Raw genomic sequence first — 22354 nt, 5'->3', positions numbered from 1 at the left:
TATATATCGTCGCTGGGGTGACAAGACCTTGTATCTGCAATTTTGGTGAAAATCACTTTTTTGGATTAATGGTCAAATAATGGGTTAAGTGATTTCCTGTCCAGATCCCAACTTTCTTACTCCAAAAATGAAGCCACCACGGCATGTCAAAGGAAAGGCTATCCCATTCGCCACAGTGCTTTGGCTGTCATGTTTTTTGGCTCTCCTGAACATTTGACATTTTGTAGATACGAGGTCTTGTCGCCCCAGAGACGATATATATATATGAATATATGTATATATATATATATATATATATATAGAGAGAGAGAGAGAGAGAGAGAGAGAGAGAGAGAGATATATTCCTCTACTTGCAAGAGCAGCATTGTCTTGCTTCTAGCTGCCCTGGGAGGTTATACATCCACTAATGGCATTTCAACCATTGCGATGGAATACTCCGTATTTCCTTCCCCTTTGTACTGTATTGGGTTCCACTTCCACAGAGGGTACTAACCTTGGGATTTTAGTCCAACATAATGGGATTGCCTAGTCAGAAATAATGAACCGCAGACTTACCATGAAAACATTGACATAATGTGACAGATTTCACTTGTATGTAATATTGATAAATACAACTTGCTTTTCTTGAAAATGTACTACAGACTGTACTGTATATTTCTATTGGTTGATTAAGTTAATCTATATATACTATTGATCAAGCAAACTATCAAAGTGGTAGAGGTCATAAAAAGAAAAAAAAATGCTGAAGACCATGTTCACTAAAATATGCCAACACAGATACAAGTTTGAGAGACTAGTTCACTGTGTATGTAATGTTCACGACCAGCACAAATAAACATACACACAGGTCCAGTCTATTTTTCTTTTCTGTTTTCAGCTGTTCACTTGCATAATTTCTTTATATATGATACTTCATTTTATGTTATCAAGACCCCCCCCCCCCCAAAAAAAAAAAAAAAAAAAACCAACAAACAAAAAAACCCTAGATAATCAAACACTGTATCTTCTTTCTCACTGGCATCTTGCAAGTATACTTAGCTCTTTACTAAAGAGCTGATATCTTTGTTTACTTTTCGACCTTTGACCTCTTCACATAACCTTTTCAAATCTCTGACTCTCCTCGCTTTTCACCTATGACCAAAAAGAAAAGACAAAGCAAATATTTAGCATGGTAAATATCTTTTATTCCAAGCATTGGCATCTCTTGGTCAGTATGGGCCTCTAGCCAACCGACTGATTTGAAAAACCTGTGTCACACATTCAGAACATACTCGTCTGAATTCGTTCTCACCCGATACAGCACATATGCGTGTTCTCACCTTAAACTGAGAATCCACAATCACCTCGTGAGTACAAATACATACATCACAGCTTGCCCCAAGAATTAATTACAGGAGCATCCTACCAATCTGAAGGAACATTCAAATACTAATTCACAATTCAAAGCAACAAAACAATACATTTTTCAGAAACTGCGTAACCAAGCATGGAAGGTTTTTGTTTGTTTGTTCTTTTAAATCTCTCCTGTTTTCTTTCTTGTTGGTCATATACAACTATCAGTGATGTAGAGTTTCCAGAAATTATAATAATCGGTCCTTAATATTGAATTACGTAAAATAAATGGCGGGCAGTTTATCATTGACGTTGACATATTCCCAAGGAAAGAATAAAGATTGTGCAAAGTGGTAGGAAGAGAGCGAACAACAGGATATGTTGTAGATACACTGTACTTGTCTCGTACAAAGTCTTCATGCATAAAACATCAATGTGTGGCAGTAGATTATAGGGTCACAATGTCAGTGCAATCATATGTGTGTGTGTGTGTGTATATGTGTGTGTGTGTGTGTGTGTGTGTGTGTGTGTGTGTGTGCCTGTGTGTCTGTGTCTGTGTATATTTATATATACATATATATATGAAGAGAGAGGGAGGATATACTGGTTTTATTTAAAAAATCAGTGAACGTGGCAAAATATTGATCAGCCATGGTGCACGCATAAATGTAAGCTATTATTTCAGGAATATTGTGAATTCAGTCTTTTTTTTCTCTCTCTTTTTTGAGTGTTGAGGTTAATTCTTGTAAACTTACTGGTAGATGAACATAGATTACTATGCTTTAAAGACAAAACTTTTAAACATAACGTAGCCACACAGATCTACTAGTCGTTTCTCCTAGCCTGTCTTCCAATGATTTCATGGCTACTCGCTTGTCATGAGGAAAGCATGTGACAACTCTAACTTGGGGTCAAAGTTTCTGTAACATCTAACATCTCTTGTAAATGATCTACATCATTACATACCATCCCATCGAGATTCTAAATCACAATATGGCAACTGTCATCTTTTTTTTTTTCCTCCAAGAGAACAATTAATTTCCTCTTCAACATTGCTATGAAACATGTCTGCCTATGCACATGTAGTCACACAGGTAATGTCATGTTTATCTCTTCAAATTACATATATATAATCATAATTATATATATTTATACTTGATGCTTATACACAATATTAAAAGAAAAAAATGGACAACAGCTGATGTCTTTATGGAATGCATGCAATAGTTCCATCAGCCATATTGAGTTCAAAGTCACAAAATATGCAAGTAGCTGGCCACATTAGATACATTGTAATGATATGAGCAAGGCAGTCAAGTGTAATAAAGTCTTGACTAAAGACTGCACGACACTCGTGTAACCTATAATACCTCACACTATGGGACCAGTATTACACAATGTACATACCACGGTACACATAAATCAATACATCCCTTTATAAGCTGTGAATTATTATTTCAAATTTGCAGAAGTGAGTGTCTTTCTCAGCAAATCAGACATGGTGCTGCTGTGCTGGTATTGCAGAACTTTCTGTGAAGAGACTAGACTTCCTCTTCAGCAGAAGCACAACGTAAACAAAGGCAAAATAAAGCAAACGCTTTCGCTGAAGATGAAGATAAGAGGCAAAGATGCCAAGTTAAAGTTTGCTTCTTTTGCTTTGTTTTCTTCCCTGTTCCCAGCAAAAGTGGTCCTGTTCTCACACGTCCGCAAGTAACGATTTCTGAATGTAGATTTTTGCAACGTGGTGGGAAAACTGTTCATTCTTGCATGTGAGCACAAAAGATTGTTACCAGATAATTCTCATGATTACAAAAATCAGTCCTTTTTTTTTTTAAACTCTCATAAAAATTTGACCTGCACAGCATGTGTGAACAGGACCCAAACAGAACATTGATTTCTTTTAATCCAATAATGCAAGTCGCCACGCTATGTCTGCACACTTGGGTGCTCAGGGTCACACTCACATTCTATAGTCATGCGTAGTCTTGAGAGTCAGAGTGCTTCATTTGCAGCTGGTGATACACATATACAGTGTATATATATTTTTTTTTCTTGCTGCGTGTGAACAGTGGCAAATAACGTTGGTTTTAGCATCACGATGCAAAAATAAATAACTCTTGCATGCGAATTCGGCTCGTGTGATACAATGCATTGGACTTCTAAAATATTTCCTAGGATATAGACCTCCCAATATGTTGACTTTATGCCAAATCCATTATTCTGCAATACTGACAACGACGAAACTTTTGCTTCACATCTCAGAGCATCATATCTAAAAGTGTGTCACGTTCTGCCTTATTCTGACTGGTCTGAAGAGGGTAAATTTATGACATTGTTTCAAACAACATACTAGAGTTGAGCCTTTATGCGTTGGGGCTGTGGTCGTAGGACCCAAGATACTTCACAGGTGAAACACACACAAAAGCTCAGGATGCTCAGAATAGTCTTTCCATAAAGTGATATCATGAAATCTTGTTTGATAATTATGCAATTTGAAATATTACATGTATAATAATTATGGTATAATAATACAATGAAAATATGAATCAATTGTATATCTGACAGATAACATTCAGGTGTTAATTAAATATCTACTGCTGAATAATTCGGTTGTATGATTTAGATGTCATTGCTTTTCATAAGATTAACTGGGTGAATACTAGTCATACCATTGGGCAAAACAGTGGATATTCATGTTCATGTAAGAACAGTGACAACGTAAAACTTTTGACAGGAATAAGTGTATGACCAATTCCTGAAAAAGCAAAACAAACAGCACGGCTGCACACTGAAGTTTCAAATTAACATAATAATACCGGTATACATACAGTGTACTCCCATTATAACGAACATGGTTAAAGCGAAATTCCGGTTAAAACAAAGAAAAAATTCGGGCTGCAACGTTATCCATTCTGTGCCTTTTTATTGTTTATTTGTTCGGTTCATAACAAAATTTCGATATAACGAAAGAAAACTGCTGGTCCCGAGGATTTCGTTATAACAGGAGTCCACTGTATTACATATTGGGAATAAATCCTTGTATGCCTCATATGTTAAGAATTCAAGCATTTTACAAATCATCCACTGGAGTTAAGTTTATTTATGTAATATAGATGATAAGATAATTTTACAAATTACAGCAACGTATTTGCTTGCCAACAAATTTTTTTACCGGTACATGATTGTGCGTAAAAATTTAATGTAAATTAACATCGGTACGCCTCCACAACTAGAAGCTGTTCTTCATGAGATTGTCCACAGCTGTACTTCAGCAGATTGTCCATAGCTGAGATAAAAGGACACATCTGCCATCACTAAAGCTATGAATGACAGAAGATGCCAACACACAGCTGGACAAGTGAAATTGATTCGACACAGATTCGTAGTACAGCGCAATGTTTCGATTTCCACACTAAGCACGGGTGAATACACACGAAATGGATAATGATACAAGTGGAAAATTTAAATACAATGGAGGGGTAGGGAGCCTAACATGCACCAAATATATTGCACATAGAGAAAAAGCTCAGAACATATACATACATGTGTTGACAGACGACCAAAAGTCTGTCGTGACAATCAATGTCAGTGGTTGGGAGAAAAGTTTTCTCAAAATGAACAAATCTTGTGAAGTCTTTTCTCTCTGTCGTATCATGTCCTGCTGCCAAAATTGTTCATCATGTTGCATTGCAAGTGAGGAGAGATATATCTCTATAACAGTGTATACTTTCCAAGCGAGTGAACTTGAGAGACTCTTTTTCTTCTTCTTTTTTTTGCCAACTATCCCATCATTAATGAAAAAACGAAACAAAAAATATTAAACAACAAACAGAAGCAATGCAAGTTACTTTGAGCGCTCCTGCTCCAAACAGAGCCAATCGAATTAAAGGCACATAGACCCGGTGGGTGCTGGGGTGCTACTGCCGATCACCATTAGGATGATACGAAGATTGCCGAAGTTGAGCTGTCATCAGGAGAAAGGATCTAGGTGTTGCTTGCTAGGTAACGTTGCTTTCGTTGTCTTTTGCGCGTCACGCAGTCTGTAGTGATGCCATGGTGTGCGCTTCTTAGTATGACGTCACAGAAGAAGTTCGCTCAAGCTGTCATCATCAGCCAAATCATGAGCCGAACTGTGATCGGACCACTGACAACAGTAGATCGGACTTCTTTGGACTTGGGGGAAATGGGTCACAGCGTAAGCATTAAAGAGGAGTCGATAGCATAGGTCTCTGTAGGAAAATTGCGCCATGCGTTCGCGTATGCATTTGACTAAACCACCAGGGCTATGTGCCTTTAACAGCACCACGCAAACACATGCCTCCATTATGCCAAGAGCAAGCTAGTGGAGTATGGAGGCAAGCTAATGCTTGCTCATTAAAGCACTTAATAATTATCATGAGATGGTTACAAGATCCTACAGGTCCTTACATAGCTACTTTCTGGCTCCATGCTCAAAAAGAGATCAGATACTGATTTGAACAACATCACTGAACATTTACTTTGTTCATAACAAATGAAGATATCCCATGTTAAAAGAAACATATGAGTGCTACACGTAATGGAAGAAAAACGAATGTCTGTGTACATGTACGACACACAACATTTTTGGGAAACAAATTAATAAAAATTATGTTTACAATGTGATTAATCAATATAAAAGAAAAAATAGAAAGTGAATAACCCAAATAATTTTGAACTAACGATTCTAATGGAAATATAATGTCCATTCATTGGATTTTAGTCTTACCATATAAATGAGAGTTTTGTGGCTAATCCCAAGCGCCATACCATGTGTTTTTGTGACATACAATGTAAAACATCTGATTTTACGACAGCAAATTCACTCACGAATGCTACTGAACGTGAAGAAATTACTATACAATGTAGCGGTTGTACCCCAACTATATACCTATCTTGAAATCATAGATATCAAATGCGTCTGATTTGCAGTTATCTTTTACTGCAGTATGTGCTGCCAAAGACCTTTAATAACTGCCGTGGCAGCAGTGAGCTGTTTAAAGTGCTCACTAAATTGTTGTGATCATCTGCAAAAATTAAAAGCATGCGATATTCATCTTACCCGGCCAAATATTACAAAGTTTTTCACATGAAAATTTCCTCTTTGACAGAATGTCTTCCACACAGTACAAAGAAAAGAAAGCCATTGTTCCAAAAATTTGCAAAGGAATTAATGATACTGATTAATCAGATCCCAAGCACCACTACACAGCATAGACATCTTTCGAAATGATTATATCGGAATACAAAAATGAATATTCCTGATTAAGTATGAGTCCATAGGCAAATGTATAATGTATTAATTGATACTGTGTGCTCTCTAGTTTTACGTCCACTAGCGATCATTAAAAATAAAAACTATTTGGCAAATATCCATCTGTCAACGGTCTGGTATTCGTCACATTTACTGTTTTAAATCTTGCAAGCTTTAAATATGACTTGTAGCTGACTTAGATCAAACGAATACCTTTCCAGCTCTCGTCCATTCAGTACACTTGCAATTAATATTCAATGAACAGTTACATAAAATAGGATCATTTTTTTTCTCATCTGTCTGTCTATATACAACCATTGTAATGTACAATTTCTTGTATTTTTGTCTGCGCATGTCTCAGATAGAGGTGGCTCTCCTGAAATACGATAATTCATCTCCATGGTACTTACATATATACAGTAGCCTTCTTACCTCCTCCCCCCCCCCCCCCCCCTTACAATTTTCATTGGCCCTTTCACACCATAATTTGACATGGGCACTATCAAATTTATTATACAGTTGCATTGGTAGGATAGGATTTCAGTTTGCCGCACAGAAGATCCCCACAGTCCATTCTATTGTCAAATCGCTGTCAAACACAAGCCAAAAGCCTTTCTGAACTGGGCTTCCGTGTTTGTTGATAATCTGCCATGCAACTTTAGTTTTGCTTTCCAAAATGTGGAATGTAGGTTAATAAATTTGGTATGTTGTCATGATAACTACTCAAAAATTTCTCTTCCAAAAGCCACAACCATAGAGGTAAATCATATCTTGCGAAAACATAAACACACTAAAATTATGCAAATTTATGTCTGACATGCTGCTTGCGAACTGCTACAGAGCACATTGAAGATTGAATTGGTTACAAATGTTTTCCTTGGTTTTACCAAAAAGATAACCATACTTTGGTGAAGCTCTATGTACATGTCAAACCATCCATATGCCCGTGATATTCAATTTCTTTCCCCACTAATTGAGCACCAAGTATCTTCACATGCACAAAAATAAATAATATATATCTTAAATATTTGTCCTACTCTACAGTCTTACGCTATGTTCTGTGGTAGTGCAAAATAATGGCTCCAGTTGGGTAGTCTATGTGATGCAGACTACTAGCAATTGTAAAGTCTGTTCCCTTCCAACAATGTCAGCATATTGAACAATTCTCCGCCACGAAAGCGTGCAGTACACTTTCCTAGAAGGAGGCGTAATCGAAAACAGGGAATGGAGTCTCTAATCTGTCTCTTTCTTTCTGTGCTTACTGTTTGTATGTAATTTACGATCAATGCATTTGAACGATAAGAATATTTTGTGGCCAGCACAATCCTTCCTTTAAAGTTCTTATACTCAGTGTCATATTTAAGTGGCTGGGAGTTACAGGGATAACAAGTACATTAAGCTTCGTTGCTCCCATGTGTTAAGCACGGCGATCTCATCCTAGCTCAGAGTTTCAAGCCACTCGCATCAATATACTTTCGTGGCACGTCCAAAGGGCTTGAAGCTTGAGCACTGCCATGGGCAGTTGCAGAGGCGAGTCTCACAGAAAGCAGAGCATTCCTTGGCTTCACCTTACGATCATTTCAACAGACAAGCAGGCTCTGTTTGCTTGTGCTGCGAGCTGCTGCTACCTTGAGGGCACTGTTCATGCGTGCTATGGCATGGCGTGGTGGGCACAGAGCTGGCAAAAGCAATGCGCAAGACCAAACTTGACCTGCTAAATATCAGAAAGTGTAATGAGACCACTCGAGTCGCAATGGCATCATGGGGCAAACGTTGAGCTTTGCTGGAATATTGGAGTTACCGTGGTAGCAATCACAAGTTTAAGATTGGGTTTCTGGTGGTTCCATGGCTGAAAAAGAGGGGGAGGGGGAGATGAACCATCGCTGCTACCACACATTTGATTCCGACTGGGGGAGCTTGACCACGCCCACACCCCCACCCAGTCTCCGATAGTTCATACTGCCGCACATGCGCCACGACTTCGTGTCCGGGTCGTAGACCTCCACCGTCTTGAGGTACGTCGTTCCGTCAAAACCACCCACAGCCATGAGCCTACCGTTGACCACAGCAAGGCCGACCTGTGAAGGTTCAAGGAAAGTAATATCAGCTCAAATGAGATGAACATTCTTATAGTACTGACATAGATGTTCTTTGTGTGTGGAAACCTGATGAAGATTATAGTCATTTCTTACTTGCTCAGGACTTGCCTCCAGTATATCTGGTCAAATGATTCAAAGATATAGTCTCAGTATGTGCCATAATTACACATTTTGAGTAATACTTTTTGTTCCAGTAACTGTGTGCTTTCTTTCAATTGTGGTCTTTTCCTGAATGAAGCGATGTGAGAGGAGGTCTTACCTTTCTGTGCCAGGAGTGCCACTGTGTGACAGACATGGCGCACTAAAAGACTCCATTATTATTGTTGTTGTTAGTTGTTGTTGTTGTCATTGTTATTATTATTATTATTACTTATCTATGCCAATAAAAAGAATAAGAAAAACAAAACCACTCTGTATCAATATCTGAAAGTAAAATGTTCCTGCTCAGAAATGTCTGATCTTTCAAGATAAACTGTATGAGACAGGGAAAGAAATTTTTAGCAAAATAGTGGCTGGCTTGTAAACTGAACCATCCTGAACTGGAAAAAAAGCTGTTCCAGGAGCCATTTAATTACAGTAATCATTGAATAAGAGCCAATCACAATGAGATGAACATTCTTACGGTATGGACAGGTCTGACAGAGGAATCAAATGTACTGTGTGACATTCCATTTCTCATGGAAATAGTCTACCCAACCCAAGATAAAGCACAGACATGCACACACACACACATGATATCCTTACAACATTCGACATACTAGTTGATTAACAGACAGGTCATAAAAAACAGATAAACAGACAGACAGATGGACATACAGATGGAGAGACAGAAAAATAGAAAGATAGTGTTAGATGGATAGATATATAAACAAATAGATAGATACACAGACATAGAGATATGGCAGACAGAGAGATAGAAATTACCACAGAAACATATTACACAAAGTTCTCTGCATATTAAAGAGAATGAGACACCTTTTATCAGGACTGACACCCACAATGTCAAGAAATGATGCCAAACTCAACTCACCCCGCTCCTTCTCGAGTTCATCGCAACGATCGGCTTCCATGTGTTGGTGAGGGGGTCGTAGCGCTCGGCGCTACTCAGCTCTGTCTGTTCGTCACGCCCGCCCACCGCGTACAGCATGTCGTTGTAGACCGCACACCCGAGGTGCTTCCGTTTGGTGCCCATCGGCGCCACGGGCGTCCACTTGTTGGTGCGGGGGTCATACTTTTCAACTTTTTATTGGAAGAAAAAATTAACAATCAAAGAGAAATAAGCACTCGATCTCTTCAACATTAGCTACCATTTACGAAAAACCCCAAAGTTTCTGTCAACTATGAAGCTAACAGATCCTCAATGTAATGTCTTTCATCTAGGGGCTCATGACAGATCTACAGAGGTTCTTTTTCTCTACTAAATGAACATTGGTCTTCTTTTTCCTGTTATATCCACCGGCATTGTCTGTGCTTTTTCAGTAATCTTTTAAGATACTACGTCTCACCTCCAAATATAATAGAAGTTTGAAGCTGTGCACTTCCTACTTATGTATGGCACATCTTGAAACTTACCACAAAACTAAGATTCAATTTTCAGAAATATTATCTTATCACAACATTCATTTTCAAAAGTTCTCTGCCTACTTATACTAAAGCATGAGTGCACAGCCTGAAATCTATTTACCAGAAACCTTGCAGAATGATGGAAAACAATTATTATTATCATCCATATCTGGGTTGAATTCTTAATGCAGCCAAAATCTTCCATTTCCAATGCTAACATCAATCCACTAGGTTATGTGCGGTCACACTTTTCCACATTTGCACCTTCATTAAGATTTTCATCTACAGCAAGATTAAACATGGACTTCTATTTGAAATCACATTCTACTTCGCTTCAAAGTGGTATTGCACTTTAAAGTGGACAGCTCCACCCTACATCTGGTGCATGCGAGGAAGAGAATTTGCCCCTTACCTGTGTTGAGAGGGGAGGTGCCGTCTGACCCCCCTACTGCATACAGGAAGCCCCCTAGGACTGCTACCGCCACACCCAGCCTCCGGGTGCTCATGGAAGCCACCCGAGTCCACCTGTTTGCATGGGGCTCATATCTATAAACACAAGAAATAACAACAAAAAACAAAAAAACACAAACTTGCATCTTATGCACAATTTGACAGTTTATCAGGCTATAATGGCCACATCTTTTGTATCCTTCATGAATCTCACACTTTGATATTTCTTGTAAAGCATCATGACAATGGTTGTGTCAGTTTTTTTACCAATTAAAAAACAAGGCAAGATCTAAATACATGATGCATATTCATGAGATATACATGTAGACTAGCATGCATTATGTTTATTTCATGTCAGTCGTGTCAATACCTTTTCTGCTTCCTATGTAATTGATGAAATTATGGTACATTCTTCAATTTCTAAGCACAAAATAGTATTTGGTGTCATAACAATTTTTTCATATTCTCACTAAAAGAATCCATATGTGAGAAAGCACTCACATTCTGACAGTGCACTGACACATCCGGCAAAATTGTATGGTGATGACCTCACTGTCTTATCTCAATATGCAAATGTGAGAAATGTGAGAAATGTGAGAAAAATTTCAGAACCAGCAGAAATTACATAACTTTTTTTTGTCTACTTCTGATCAAGCTTTAACAATTGTTTGCTTGAATTCACTCCTTTTATCAAAGTCAACATGAACACAGACTCTAGAGTTTCCCATTAAGTTTTCTCATCATCTCTGCTTTATCTGTGATAGCCCTCTCAGCCTTATATATTCTTGCAGCGACTGATATCTACTCAGCATTATGATAATGACCCCTCCCCTCCCCCCAACACCAGTACAGTACTCTCCGCATAATCGGGTAGGCTCGAGCAGAGCGTTTCTTACCCGATTAAGCGGATACCCGATTAACAGAAGAACACGTCTCACTCACAATAGACACACACAATGTGTGTGAACATGTATTTTACACTGCACCAAACACCTACACTGTATGCCTAAACGGCACATCATACATAACTTACACTTGCTCAGTCACGAACAATAATTTACACAATGTGTGTGAACATGTATTTTACACTGCACCAAACACCTACACTGTATGCCTAAACGGCACATCATACATAACTTACACTTGCTCAGTCACGAACAATAATTTACACTCATTTTATGGACAAATATGTCTTCAGAAAACTTTGTCGTTTGACTGTAGGCTCTTCGCTAACATGCAGGCGTTTTCTGAAATGAACACGTCTCTTTGCGTGCACTAGTCACGTAGAACGTCGGGTTACTTTTCGAGAAGTGACCGGGGAATTAGGAGCTGGTGCACGGCCTGATTCTCGTTGCAAAGTTATTGCATTGTGAATGTCGCTGCGGAGCACGGGATGAGCGCAAGTGTGTTCAACTCTTGTCTGTCTATGCAATTGTGAGTGTCAGTTACACGTGTAATGTTCGTTTCCGTGTGTCAAGTCGGTACTTGTACGTGTGTTTTCATGTTTAATCACTCCCCGAATGATGAGTCTTCTTTGCAAATTAAGCAGAGAATGCAATTAGCCGTGGAAAAATTGACATTCATGATTTCTTAGTGTTATATCTGCGATAACATGTGGGTAGAAATAAGATTAGAAGACAATTATTTACCCGTTTATGCAGAGAGGCAACCTGATTATCAGGTAATTTTTATGTGCATTGGAACTGATTTTGAATTCACTACCCAATTAAAGGGAGTACCCGTTTAAGCGATACCCGATTACGCGGAGAGTACTGTATTAAGACACACCAGCTGCTTGCTACCCCCTCCCACAAACCTATGCACACCCTCTCACCTCTCCACAATGTTGAGACAGGACACCCCATCCTGGCCTCCCACGGCATACATGTACCCATCCAGCACCGCCACGCCTACACTGGTTCGACACGTGCTGGTGGGGGCGACGTCGCTACTCCACTGGTTAGTCTGGGGATCATACCTGTATTGAACGAGAAAGGGCACTCCCTGATAATTTGTGTTTCTTGCTGCTTTGTTACAGCTATCATTTTCCTCCCAACAATGGTAGGTCTGAGTGGGTTTCAATATATCGACTTCACAAAGGTTCGTGAAATATATGGGTTGCAGACTTAACTAGAACACTTGTTTCACTGTAGGCACAGTCCCAGGCAAAGGAAACTATGCTGGTAAACAAAATGATACCAAAGCAATACAAACAATTTGGGTGGACACAAAATAATGAATTCAAAAAAGTCTGCATTCACGGAACTGAACGACAATCGGACTTGAAATCACAAATTCAGAGAGCAAAGCAGATGGACAGATTGAAGTCCCTCTTGAGTTGAGTGTGTAATGCACATAAGTACATGCTACACAGGAATGATGACTTTTGCAGCTCCTATTTGCACCTGACTGCTGTATAGTTTGAATGGAAAGAAGTGGAGTTAATGAAGAGTTACAGATGATGCATACAGTGACTAAATCATCACAATTCTTCATCATCTATTGGCCACTGTTGAATACGATTTAACATTCAAATTTCATTTATCTCAATTTGGAATAACTGGGCAATGCCTAAGCCTTGACAGATATTGGAAGAAAATGGACGAAACACTAATAGTTCTCATGGGTGTAAATTGACATAAGCTTCAGCAAGCCAAATATGATTTGATTTGCAATCTTTAGACAGTGGTTGAAGCTTGCCTACAGAGGGGAACATTCTCTCATAAAGAAGATATTGCATCATTTACTGTACCTCTCTATGCTGTTGAGGTAGGATGCACCGTCATGTCCACCCACGGCATACAGAAGGTCGTCGAGCACGGCGATTCCCACACCGCAGCGCCTCTTGCACATCGGCGCCACCATACGCCACTCGCCGCTCTGGGGGTCGAATCTCTCCACGCTGGAAATGGCATCACCGCTACACCAGCCGCCAACTGGAAAACACAAAAAATAAAACAAGAAACATGCAAAGGGATGCTTTGAATGACTAGTCACACATGCAGTGTCCTCTACATTAAACGGGTTTAGCTAGCAAAGTAAGCCATCGTATCATTCATCTGACAACAATAGCACATGATTAGTAAAGCATTATCCGGAAGGTACAGAAGTATAACTTGAGTTTGATGTCCTGTCTGAATACATAACTCTGGCTGCCACAATAAAGTTGAACAGCACCACACTTATCTTTTCAAGATCAAACATTCTGATCTTGGGTTATTCGTTTCTCAAACTATTATTTTCCCTCTTTTTTTTGGGGGGGGGGGGGGGAGGGGGTAGGGGGATGGGAATAAAGGAATAAACAGATTTGTTCTTATTCAATACAGTCTCCATCAAAGTGTTTACATTTGCACTGACAAAAATTATCTTCTCTCTCTCCAGATGGATTCATTTATTGTTGCTATGTCTGTCAAAGGTTGGTAAGTTTATTACCTGTTGGGAGTAATCTTTATCATGAAGGTGCATTATATACAAATTTTCATATGTCTAAAAATAGGTTCATTACAATACATTTGACATCTTCAAATTCAAATCATATGTCTAAAATATAGGCTGATAACAATATATTTCAACATCTTCAAACTAAGACTCATCAAAGTATTAAAGGACTAAATTGTAGTACCTGCGAAGAGCACCTCTCCACATCGTATCGGCTTGCGTGGCCTTGTCCTGGGGCCCTGCATGAGAGGTCTCTCCTGGGGAAGGAGTAGGTAGTTCTTGGCCTCATCCACCAGGTCTCTGCAGGCCTCGTCGCTGCGGATCAGCAGGTCCGAGCTGACCGTACCCACCAGAAATTTGGGGTTGAGGAGCGGCAGTCTTACATGTTGTAACACCTGGAGAGATGGGTTAATTTGATGATGATAATAATAAGCAATTTGAAGATTGAGAGTTTGAATTTATGCCAAGTTGAGAAAACAAAGTAGTTTCAAATATTTCCAGCAATCTTGTTAGTCTTTGTAGCACCTAAAGTCAAATTGCCTTGCTCAAAATCTTGAACAAAATGTAACTGTGTACCTATATCTATGTAGTGAATACTTCTCTTCAAAGCTATTCCGTAACCTACCTTGGAACATTTGACTGCCAATATGCAAACGTTTACCAAGAACATGAAACCCGGATAAGCCACACATCTCCCTCATGAAGTAAAAAATAATATTTGTCTGTAATACACAATTGTCAATCTACTAACATCATATAACTTTGACGTTTCATTTTATCTATTGTTTTTATATTTATCCTGAAAATTTGTTTGTTCTCCAAAGTTTTGATGTTTTACACTTTTGTGTCTAACTTCTGTTACTTTCTTTTATTCTTGTAAAAATATTAAATAAATCTTTAAAAATCTTCAAAAAAAAAAATTTCACTGTAAAAAGTCTCCTGCTAATTGCAAGCTCTTACTGTGGCTTAATCAATTAAACAAACAAACAAACAAACAAACAAACAGACCTCTGCTAGGTGCGCCCTCCTGTCTGGGATGCTGTACTTGACCCAGGAGATGATGGCGTTGTACACTTGCTCCTCGCTGTGGACGTTGAGCTCGTCGCTGGAGATGATCTCCATGAGTTGGTTGACTGGCAGGAGCATGAACTCCTCACTCTCCATCACCTTCGTGCCATGCAGGAAAAAGAAAATGATAATAAAATGTACATTGCACATGCTGTCAATTTCAAATCCTTTGCTGAGTCTGGTCACAAAAGTTGGCACAATATCTGGGGCCCGTTGCATAAAAGTTACAATTATGGTAACTTTGCCATCCAATGGTAACTTCCATGGAATTCTTGATTTTGATTGGCTGTTGAGTATTGTTACAATGGTAGTTACCACTGGATGGCAAAGTTACCATAATTTGAACTTTTATGCAACGGGCCCCTTGTATCAACAGCTGAAACATCTTGTGATCAGTTTCGACCTTTAAAGTATGGTGCTTATCTACAAAGGTGACAGTGAAAGACACCAATATCCTGTACTTGGCATGATGTATATTGGACTGTTAGGAATGTGTTGTCATGTGTGAATAGCAAACTGAAGTGTAAAGAGGACAACTGTAGATACAGCAATCTACTCTTCACTGCATTTGTCAGACACTTACTAGAAACCTATCATATTGACCAAGATGAGAAGATTGAAGTTTATTTTAGATAAAAACATGTCTGTCTTATTACCTCTCATTTTGATAATTTGGAAACTATTCCTCATTGTCAACATGTGCTTCAACACTGGTAAATACTTTGATCTGACAAACAATCAGGTGCTAATGTTTACCATTTATTTCACACTGTTTTTCAGTACAATCTACTTCGCATTGTAAACTTCATGTTCACTATATTACGTGCAGAGGGGAATAACATTCATACGCACCTGGAGAAATTTGTGCTGGGTGAACTTGTCTGCAACCCTGAGCAGATCTCGGCAGGCATGCGTGTCGGCAAAGGCCCTGATGCCGAGACAGTTGGATGGATCGAGTTGGCGCTTCAGAAATTCGCAGCACGCCTCCTGGATCTCGGACAGCTGCAGGAGGCATGCGGCCGGCAATAGAGTCTGTACATTGCTCTCCTCCACTGTCACGGTGGACGTGTACGCAAAGTCCACGAGTGCCTCCATGGCACGCTCGTCAATGTCCCTTATTGTCACCTCCGTCTGCCTGCTCTCGGCCAGTTCCCCCGTGAACATTGCACGAAAGTACGGGCTGCAAGCTGAGAGAATTATCCGGTGGGCATAAATCTTCATGTCGTTGACGTTGATCACAACGTCGCAGAGTTCGCGCTGTTTCCGCAGTATGTTCGTCATCTCCAGGGTGTCCTTCGGGTGTCGGTCCGACACGTAGACAAACTTGGACTGCTGGGGCTGCGTCTCAAATACTTGCTGTGCTCCTGCCATGATTACATTCATGGAACCTGAAGTCTGCACAGGAAAAGAAATGAGTAACATTCTTGGTTTTGTTGTTTTCTCTTCTTTCTTTGGAGAAAAGTGAGAGCATTGTGCCTCTACAGGCTATGTATAGATGTTTTCCTATACATTGTACATCTAGGACGATTGCAGGAAAAGCGGCAAAAGGCTAGTGGACGGCACAATTCATGAAGAAAGTGCACCCGTAATACCTACAAAGTGATTAGTTTCCTGACAAATTTGAGTACCCACATACTCTTTCAACAGTTTCATTGTGGAATAGTAATTTGGAATATATGTACAAGATCAGGTTAGTTCTGATTTTATTTTTCTCTCTATGAATATTTGTAAAATGATGTCAGACTTCACCTTCATGGGGCTGAATCGTGCATGGAGAGGTGAGAGCTGCAAAAAAAAGCCCCCAAAATTGGAATCAGGCCGATAGATATGGCAGCCCTGCATTGAGCGAAACATGCTGGCGCCCATGTTTCGGTGGGTTGCTGCACATGAGTTGATTAAAACTCAATTTTTGTCAAGAAGCACAGACAGAATTTTCTCTTTTCATCATCAAGAGTGGACATGTGTGAGTAACAAAAAATCTCGTGCAAACTTGTGACAATTTACATGTCAGATGTGACATTCATGAATTAGAAGTGAACAGGGGGCCTCATGAGCACTCCAGGGGTGCTCATGAGGAGGAGGGATCCATATGAACAGGAGCTCCCTCAAAAGACAGTTTCCCAGACTGACATACACTGCCTTTTTTTAAAAAATTAAAGTTGTTAGGCTGCATTAGGCATAATGCACCTGTCAACGTAAAGCCCCATCCTACTATCTGCGGACATGGGTGCGTCATGGTCATTCTTTTGGATGACCATATATGTGGTTTTTTAAGCACCCCTCAGTTAATTTTTTTGACCGACAAAACAATGAAAGTGATGCACATCTCAGTCACAAATACGAGGGACATCCTTGGTAAATTGAAGCATACCAAAGTCAAAGTCTTGACGCACACATCTGTAAGTATGGAAACAATTTTTGCATGTATTTTGAAAGCATTAATTTCATTTTACTTTGTTTCGTTAACATAATTTGTAACAGTTCTGGTTTCTCTAATACCCTGTATCGTATTAAGTCACTGTGCCACAACGATCCACATTCTGTGTAATCCATAGTTTTATACCAGCTGTGTGTGTGTGTGTGTGTCAGTGTGTGTGCCAATGTGCAAAAGGCATGCCTTGTGTGTGTGTTTCTTGCTCGGTTGAACACAATACATGTAGTTTACATTTGATGAAGGAATCATGGTGTCTGTTACAAGCAGAAAACAAATGAGTCTGCTTCAATTACTTTAACACCCTGTTCCCAACCCCTATAAATCCATGCAATTTACACGTGTGCGCAAATTCCTATGCCCTGTGGCTTTGCCTGTCGGCATGCATGGGTGTCAAGTTTCCCCCTAGCTATCAATGTTGTTTTTCATATCATTATCTTTTAACATTTTGCTTCACCTTACAAGAGACACATATTTGCTGTTGTTTGCAAGTGGACACATATTTGCCGTTAGGAAGTGGTTTGGTGTTTGCATTTTTTTTCATCATTCGTGTGATCAGTGCAAGGGTGGGAAAAGGGGAAAGAGCAGGGTGAGCCAAGTACAAGATGAGAGGGGCCAGGGAGAAGGGAATCAGAAGATGGAATGGTCTGCTCAGGTGAGTTGTCTTTAACACTGGCAAATCATCAGTTAACTAGTATTACAAACACAAGATACTATGGCGTACTTAGGAAAGCAGAGAATTAGGAGAAGGTAAGGAGAGAAAAAAAGGCAGAAAATGGACAACGGGATGACTTCCATGCAGACTCAATATAAAGCATGTTACCCTTGATTCGACCGTTTCCATGAATAGACCACTCTTACGAATATAAATTCCCTGAAATTCATGAATAAAAAATGGCCCAAATCAAGTGCGAAATTCAAACTATGCAACTACCTCCACACTTGTTCCGAAGAGCACAACAGTGGGCCACATCGTCGGACCCCAGAAATCACTGTCGCGACCCTTCCAGGTGAGCTCGCATACGCAGTTCAACGGGTAAGTAACTGGTAAGTAAAGTTGCATAGCAACACATATACTTGTTTCATTCCAAGTTTCGAAGTTACTAGTCCGCTTATCTGCATTGAATCTGTACAGCGTGTACACCGACAATGATGGTGGCAGCAGTTTCTGAGATAACTTGTGCGTTTACCCGCTATCTATATTTTGCATGCCACCGTGCCAGAATTTGCGATATTCGACATGGTTCGACCGCGACGTGTATGCGTTGAATTGCTAGCACAGCGTTTCGTCCGCACGTGGCACGCGCACTAATCCATTCATGGGCGGCGCACTAACCCATTCATCGGTGGCGCACGGCAGTACGTCGCGATTTCGAAGCATAGACATATGGGGTCAAACAATGATGGCAGCGCAGGCGTTCGAATCATGCATGCTATTTTGCTTCTGCAATTTAGGCCTTCGAAAAATGGGTAACTTGCTTTTTTACTTTCGTTACACACAAAGCCATCTACGTTTGTATCTTGCTGTGCCAGTGCATTCAGCATGAGCAATTTAGAATGCGTGCACACACAAACTGATACATGTACATACCTACACGCAACACAAGCATGTCGCACACAGCACACAGGAGATCACCAGAGATGAGCAGGTAAAACAGGTAAACATTTAAAGTACAGTATCGCAATCAGCGCACAATACACGTAAAGCGCACGTTCATCAAGAGGCTCATACCCCTGGGAGATGAAATAACCAAACATGTGCATAACATATAAAGTTATGTAAAAAAAAATAAACATCAACATGTGTCCAACTACAGTTCGACCTCGATTATCCAGCCATGTTGGGACCGGCGCTCATCCGGATAAGCGAATTGGCCGGATATGGGAGACACAATGTTAATGTATATAGCTGCTGTCCAAGCTGCCGTCCCAGTGCACTGGCAGTTAGGCAGGTAGCGTACCCCGCAACGGTGATGATGACTGCTTACTTTTACGATGATAATGTGGTGTGAATTTATGTTAGTTCTGTTGGGAATATTGTAGGTAAATCGTGTGAGTTTTGTAGAAATTTTATTTGAGTTTAAACTTAAAGTCACTGTTTTTTCTCTCAATTTTTGGATGAAAAAAAAAGTCCTTCACTGCGTGAACGCGTCCGGATAATAGAGATTTCCGGATAGAAGGAGGCCGGATAATCGAGGTCGAATTGTATGGAGTAAAATATCCCGTTTGCGGCAGTTTAAGCATTGTTAAGGGTTTTTCCAACTTGTAAACAAATCAGGCAAAGTATTTTCAACCATTTCATACATCATAGACAAGATTATTCATTAACACAATTGTTTTCACGAAAGAAATTTACCATTGACCAACGCAGTTTTCATGATTTACCAGGGCAAAACCCGGCACAATTTTCGCCGATAAGGGCGATATGCGACATAGTATTTCTGCTTACGGCACGATGTACAATCCCTATGCAATACGCGCGTGCTCCGCGATCTTTAGCTGAACACCTTCACATGTCTCGCGAACATTGCGTAAGCGCCAATTCCCATTGCGAAAGCACATGAAAATTGCGGGCGCACATGCATTGGCCGCAAACAAGATTGCAATTCTGGCGGTGTTGTTGATGTCTTTCTCGTGTTTTTCTCATTTTTTACGATGGTAACATCCACTTTCCGAAAAAAATGGCGGGCCACATCGGCTCGCGAAAGTTCTATTTTACGTGAGGATGTGTTTTCAAAATCCATGAACATCGAGAAAACGACAAAAAATCCAGTTTCTTGGACCATTGTTTCTTAACTGTTATGTTAAAGGACAAGTTCACCTTCATAGACATGTGGGTTGAGTGAATGCAGCAATATTAGTAGAACACATCAGTGAGAGTTTGAGTAAAATCGGACAATCCGTTAAAAAGTTATGAATTTTTTAAGTTTATGCTCAGTCACGGCTGGATGAAAAGACTACTATAGCTTGTGATGTCACATGAGTACAACGATATAAAGAAAGAATAATGAAAATTCAACATTTTTCCATTTTTCTCGCATTTCAAAAGAACACTCGACTTCTCTCTTTCTGAAGGCAGGGGAAATAATATTACCCTTAACATACGTCAGTAGTAAGTCGAAGAAATGTGCACTTTATTCAAAAAGTGAAGTTTTATGAAATTCTCTTTTTATTTTCCTTATATAGTTGTACGCATGTGACATCATACACTGTAGTAGTCTTCTCTTCCAGCAGTGACTGCGCAGATACTTAAAATATTCGTAACTTTTGAACGGATTGTCCAATTTTCCTCAAACTTTCACTGATGTGTTCTACTAATATTGCTGCATTCTCTCAATCCTTATGTACATGAAGGTGAACTTGTCCTTTAAGAAGTATACTTGGGTGACCCGCACCTCGTCATAGTTAATGTTTGCCCATATTTGAATCACATTTCGCTACTGAAATTCTTTGACATCCAACTCACATACAGGAAAAATGCTGAAAATTCCAATGGAATCACAAGTTCACTGATCGATATTGAAAATTTGCAGCTATCGTCGTCAAAGGCGAACGATGCGAAAAAGTTGCGCGCTAAGGAAGGGGCCCGCAACTCGTCACCCGCTCTCCCATAGACTTAGCACGTAAAAGACGTTTGCGGGTGACCGTGATGTCCCATAGACATACACGTAAGAGATGCGTGTGGGTGACATATAACACGTATTCCTATAGGCAGTATAGCCCTTTAAAATGTCAGATTTTCGCGAAAAACTGTTCGGTTTTCACCACAATTTGCTTGGTTGTGGTAGTCCTGCCAAGTTTCAAGCGTAAAGAACACAGTCCCGGGCATACATTTTTGTTCAGTGCGCTCAAAACGATTTTAAGCGGGGTGACGGTATTCGGGCCCCTGACGAGGTGCGGACACATGGCTATACCGAAAATTTTATTTTGGATGCGATATGTTGTCATTTAGGTGAGAAAATTTCACTTTCGTCAGAGATCATGCCTATTCTATATTGGTTGGTTTTTGTTGATTGCTAGTGTGTTAGTATATGTGTAGTGTGCATGTAACAGTGCAATGCTGTGTTTAGCGGTATATTACCGTGTATGTTGTACCTGCCGCGAACGGCTGCACGGCCGCTTACTGCCGCAGTTACTCTATATATTACAATGGTTAACAAGAGTAAAAAAAAACTGCCCTTCTTTTCTCAAGAAAAAAACATTTGCCAACAAAGGCAAAGCGGCATTGATGTTTATGCAATTACGAGAGCAGATGTGGGATAAAGTACTGTATGCCCTACATCTGTATAAAATCTAGACCTCACCACCCCAGTTATGGTTAAGGCAAACTGAGATTCGTTGACCTGTTGTTGTATCAATGGGTCCGTAGCCAACACAATCATTAGCACATGGGACCACTCAAATGGGCTTGGTTTCCTCTTCATATCCATACGATTAGTTAATGTGATTATTTGCCAATAAAATGTTCTTAAAATACTTTAACATGACATGTAAATATGGTAGAAGTAAAAAATCATACTTACGATATCAAACGTCAGTCCTTCTGAAGTCAGACAACTAATAGTTTATACATTTTCACCAATATTTCGGACTGCAACAGAACAAGAGGACAAGAACAGCAAATTTTCTGGCTCACTGCGCATGCGTGCTGCATTAACCTTTTTCGCGATCGGATACGTACAGAAACAAATCGACATCGCA

General features: G+C 39.8%; 1 protein-coding gene across 1 annotated transcript; it reads right to left on the bottom strand.

Moving 5' to 3' along the window:
* Window positions 1-7099: 7099 nt before the first annotated feature.
* Window positions 7100-22279, bottom strand: LOC139726612 (kelch-like protein 20). The gene is made up of 9 exons (XM_071637601.1): window positions 22177-22279; window positions 16075-16617; window positions 15163-15321; window positions 14339-14549; window positions 13469-13652; window positions 12551-12694; window positions 10679-10812; window positions 9734-9942; window positions 7100-8682 (listed from the first exon to the last, which is right to left on the bottom strand). The coding sequence occupies exons 2-9, from the start codon at window positions 16603-16605 to the stop codon at window positions 8491-8493; spliced, it is 1764 nt and encodes a 587-aa protein (XP_071493702.1). The 5' UTR covers window positions 16606-16617; window positions 22177-22279; the 3' UTR covers window positions 7100-8490.
* Window positions 22280-22354: the final 75 nt, after the last annotated feature.

The sequence above is a fragment of the Diadema antillarum genome, unplaced genomic scaffold (assembly GCF_040938485.1).
Source record: "Diadema antillarum isolate AM-2024a unplaced genomic scaffold, OU_Dant_1.0 seq00000094_RagTag, whole genome shotgun sequence".
Classification (NCBI taxonomy): Eukaryota; Metazoa; Echinodermata; class Echinoidea; order Diadematoida; family Diadematidae; genus Diadema; species Diadema antillarum.
This window is presented reverse-complemented; position numbering and strand designations above follow the sequence as displayed.

Coding starts and splice junctions, on each gene's coding strand:
- LOC139726612 (XM_071637601.1), bottom strand. CDS start 16,605: ATGAATGTAATCATGGCAGGAGCACAGCAAGTATTTGAGACGCAGCCC. Junction 15,322..16,074: donor CCCAGCACAAATTTCTCCAG/GTGCGTATGAAT, acceptor CATGGCACGAAG/GTGATGGAGAGTGAGGAGTT. Junction 10,813..12,550: donor TGTCTCAACATTGTGGAGAG/GTGAGAGGGTGT, acceptor TTGTGTTTATAG/ATATGAGCCCCATGCAAACA.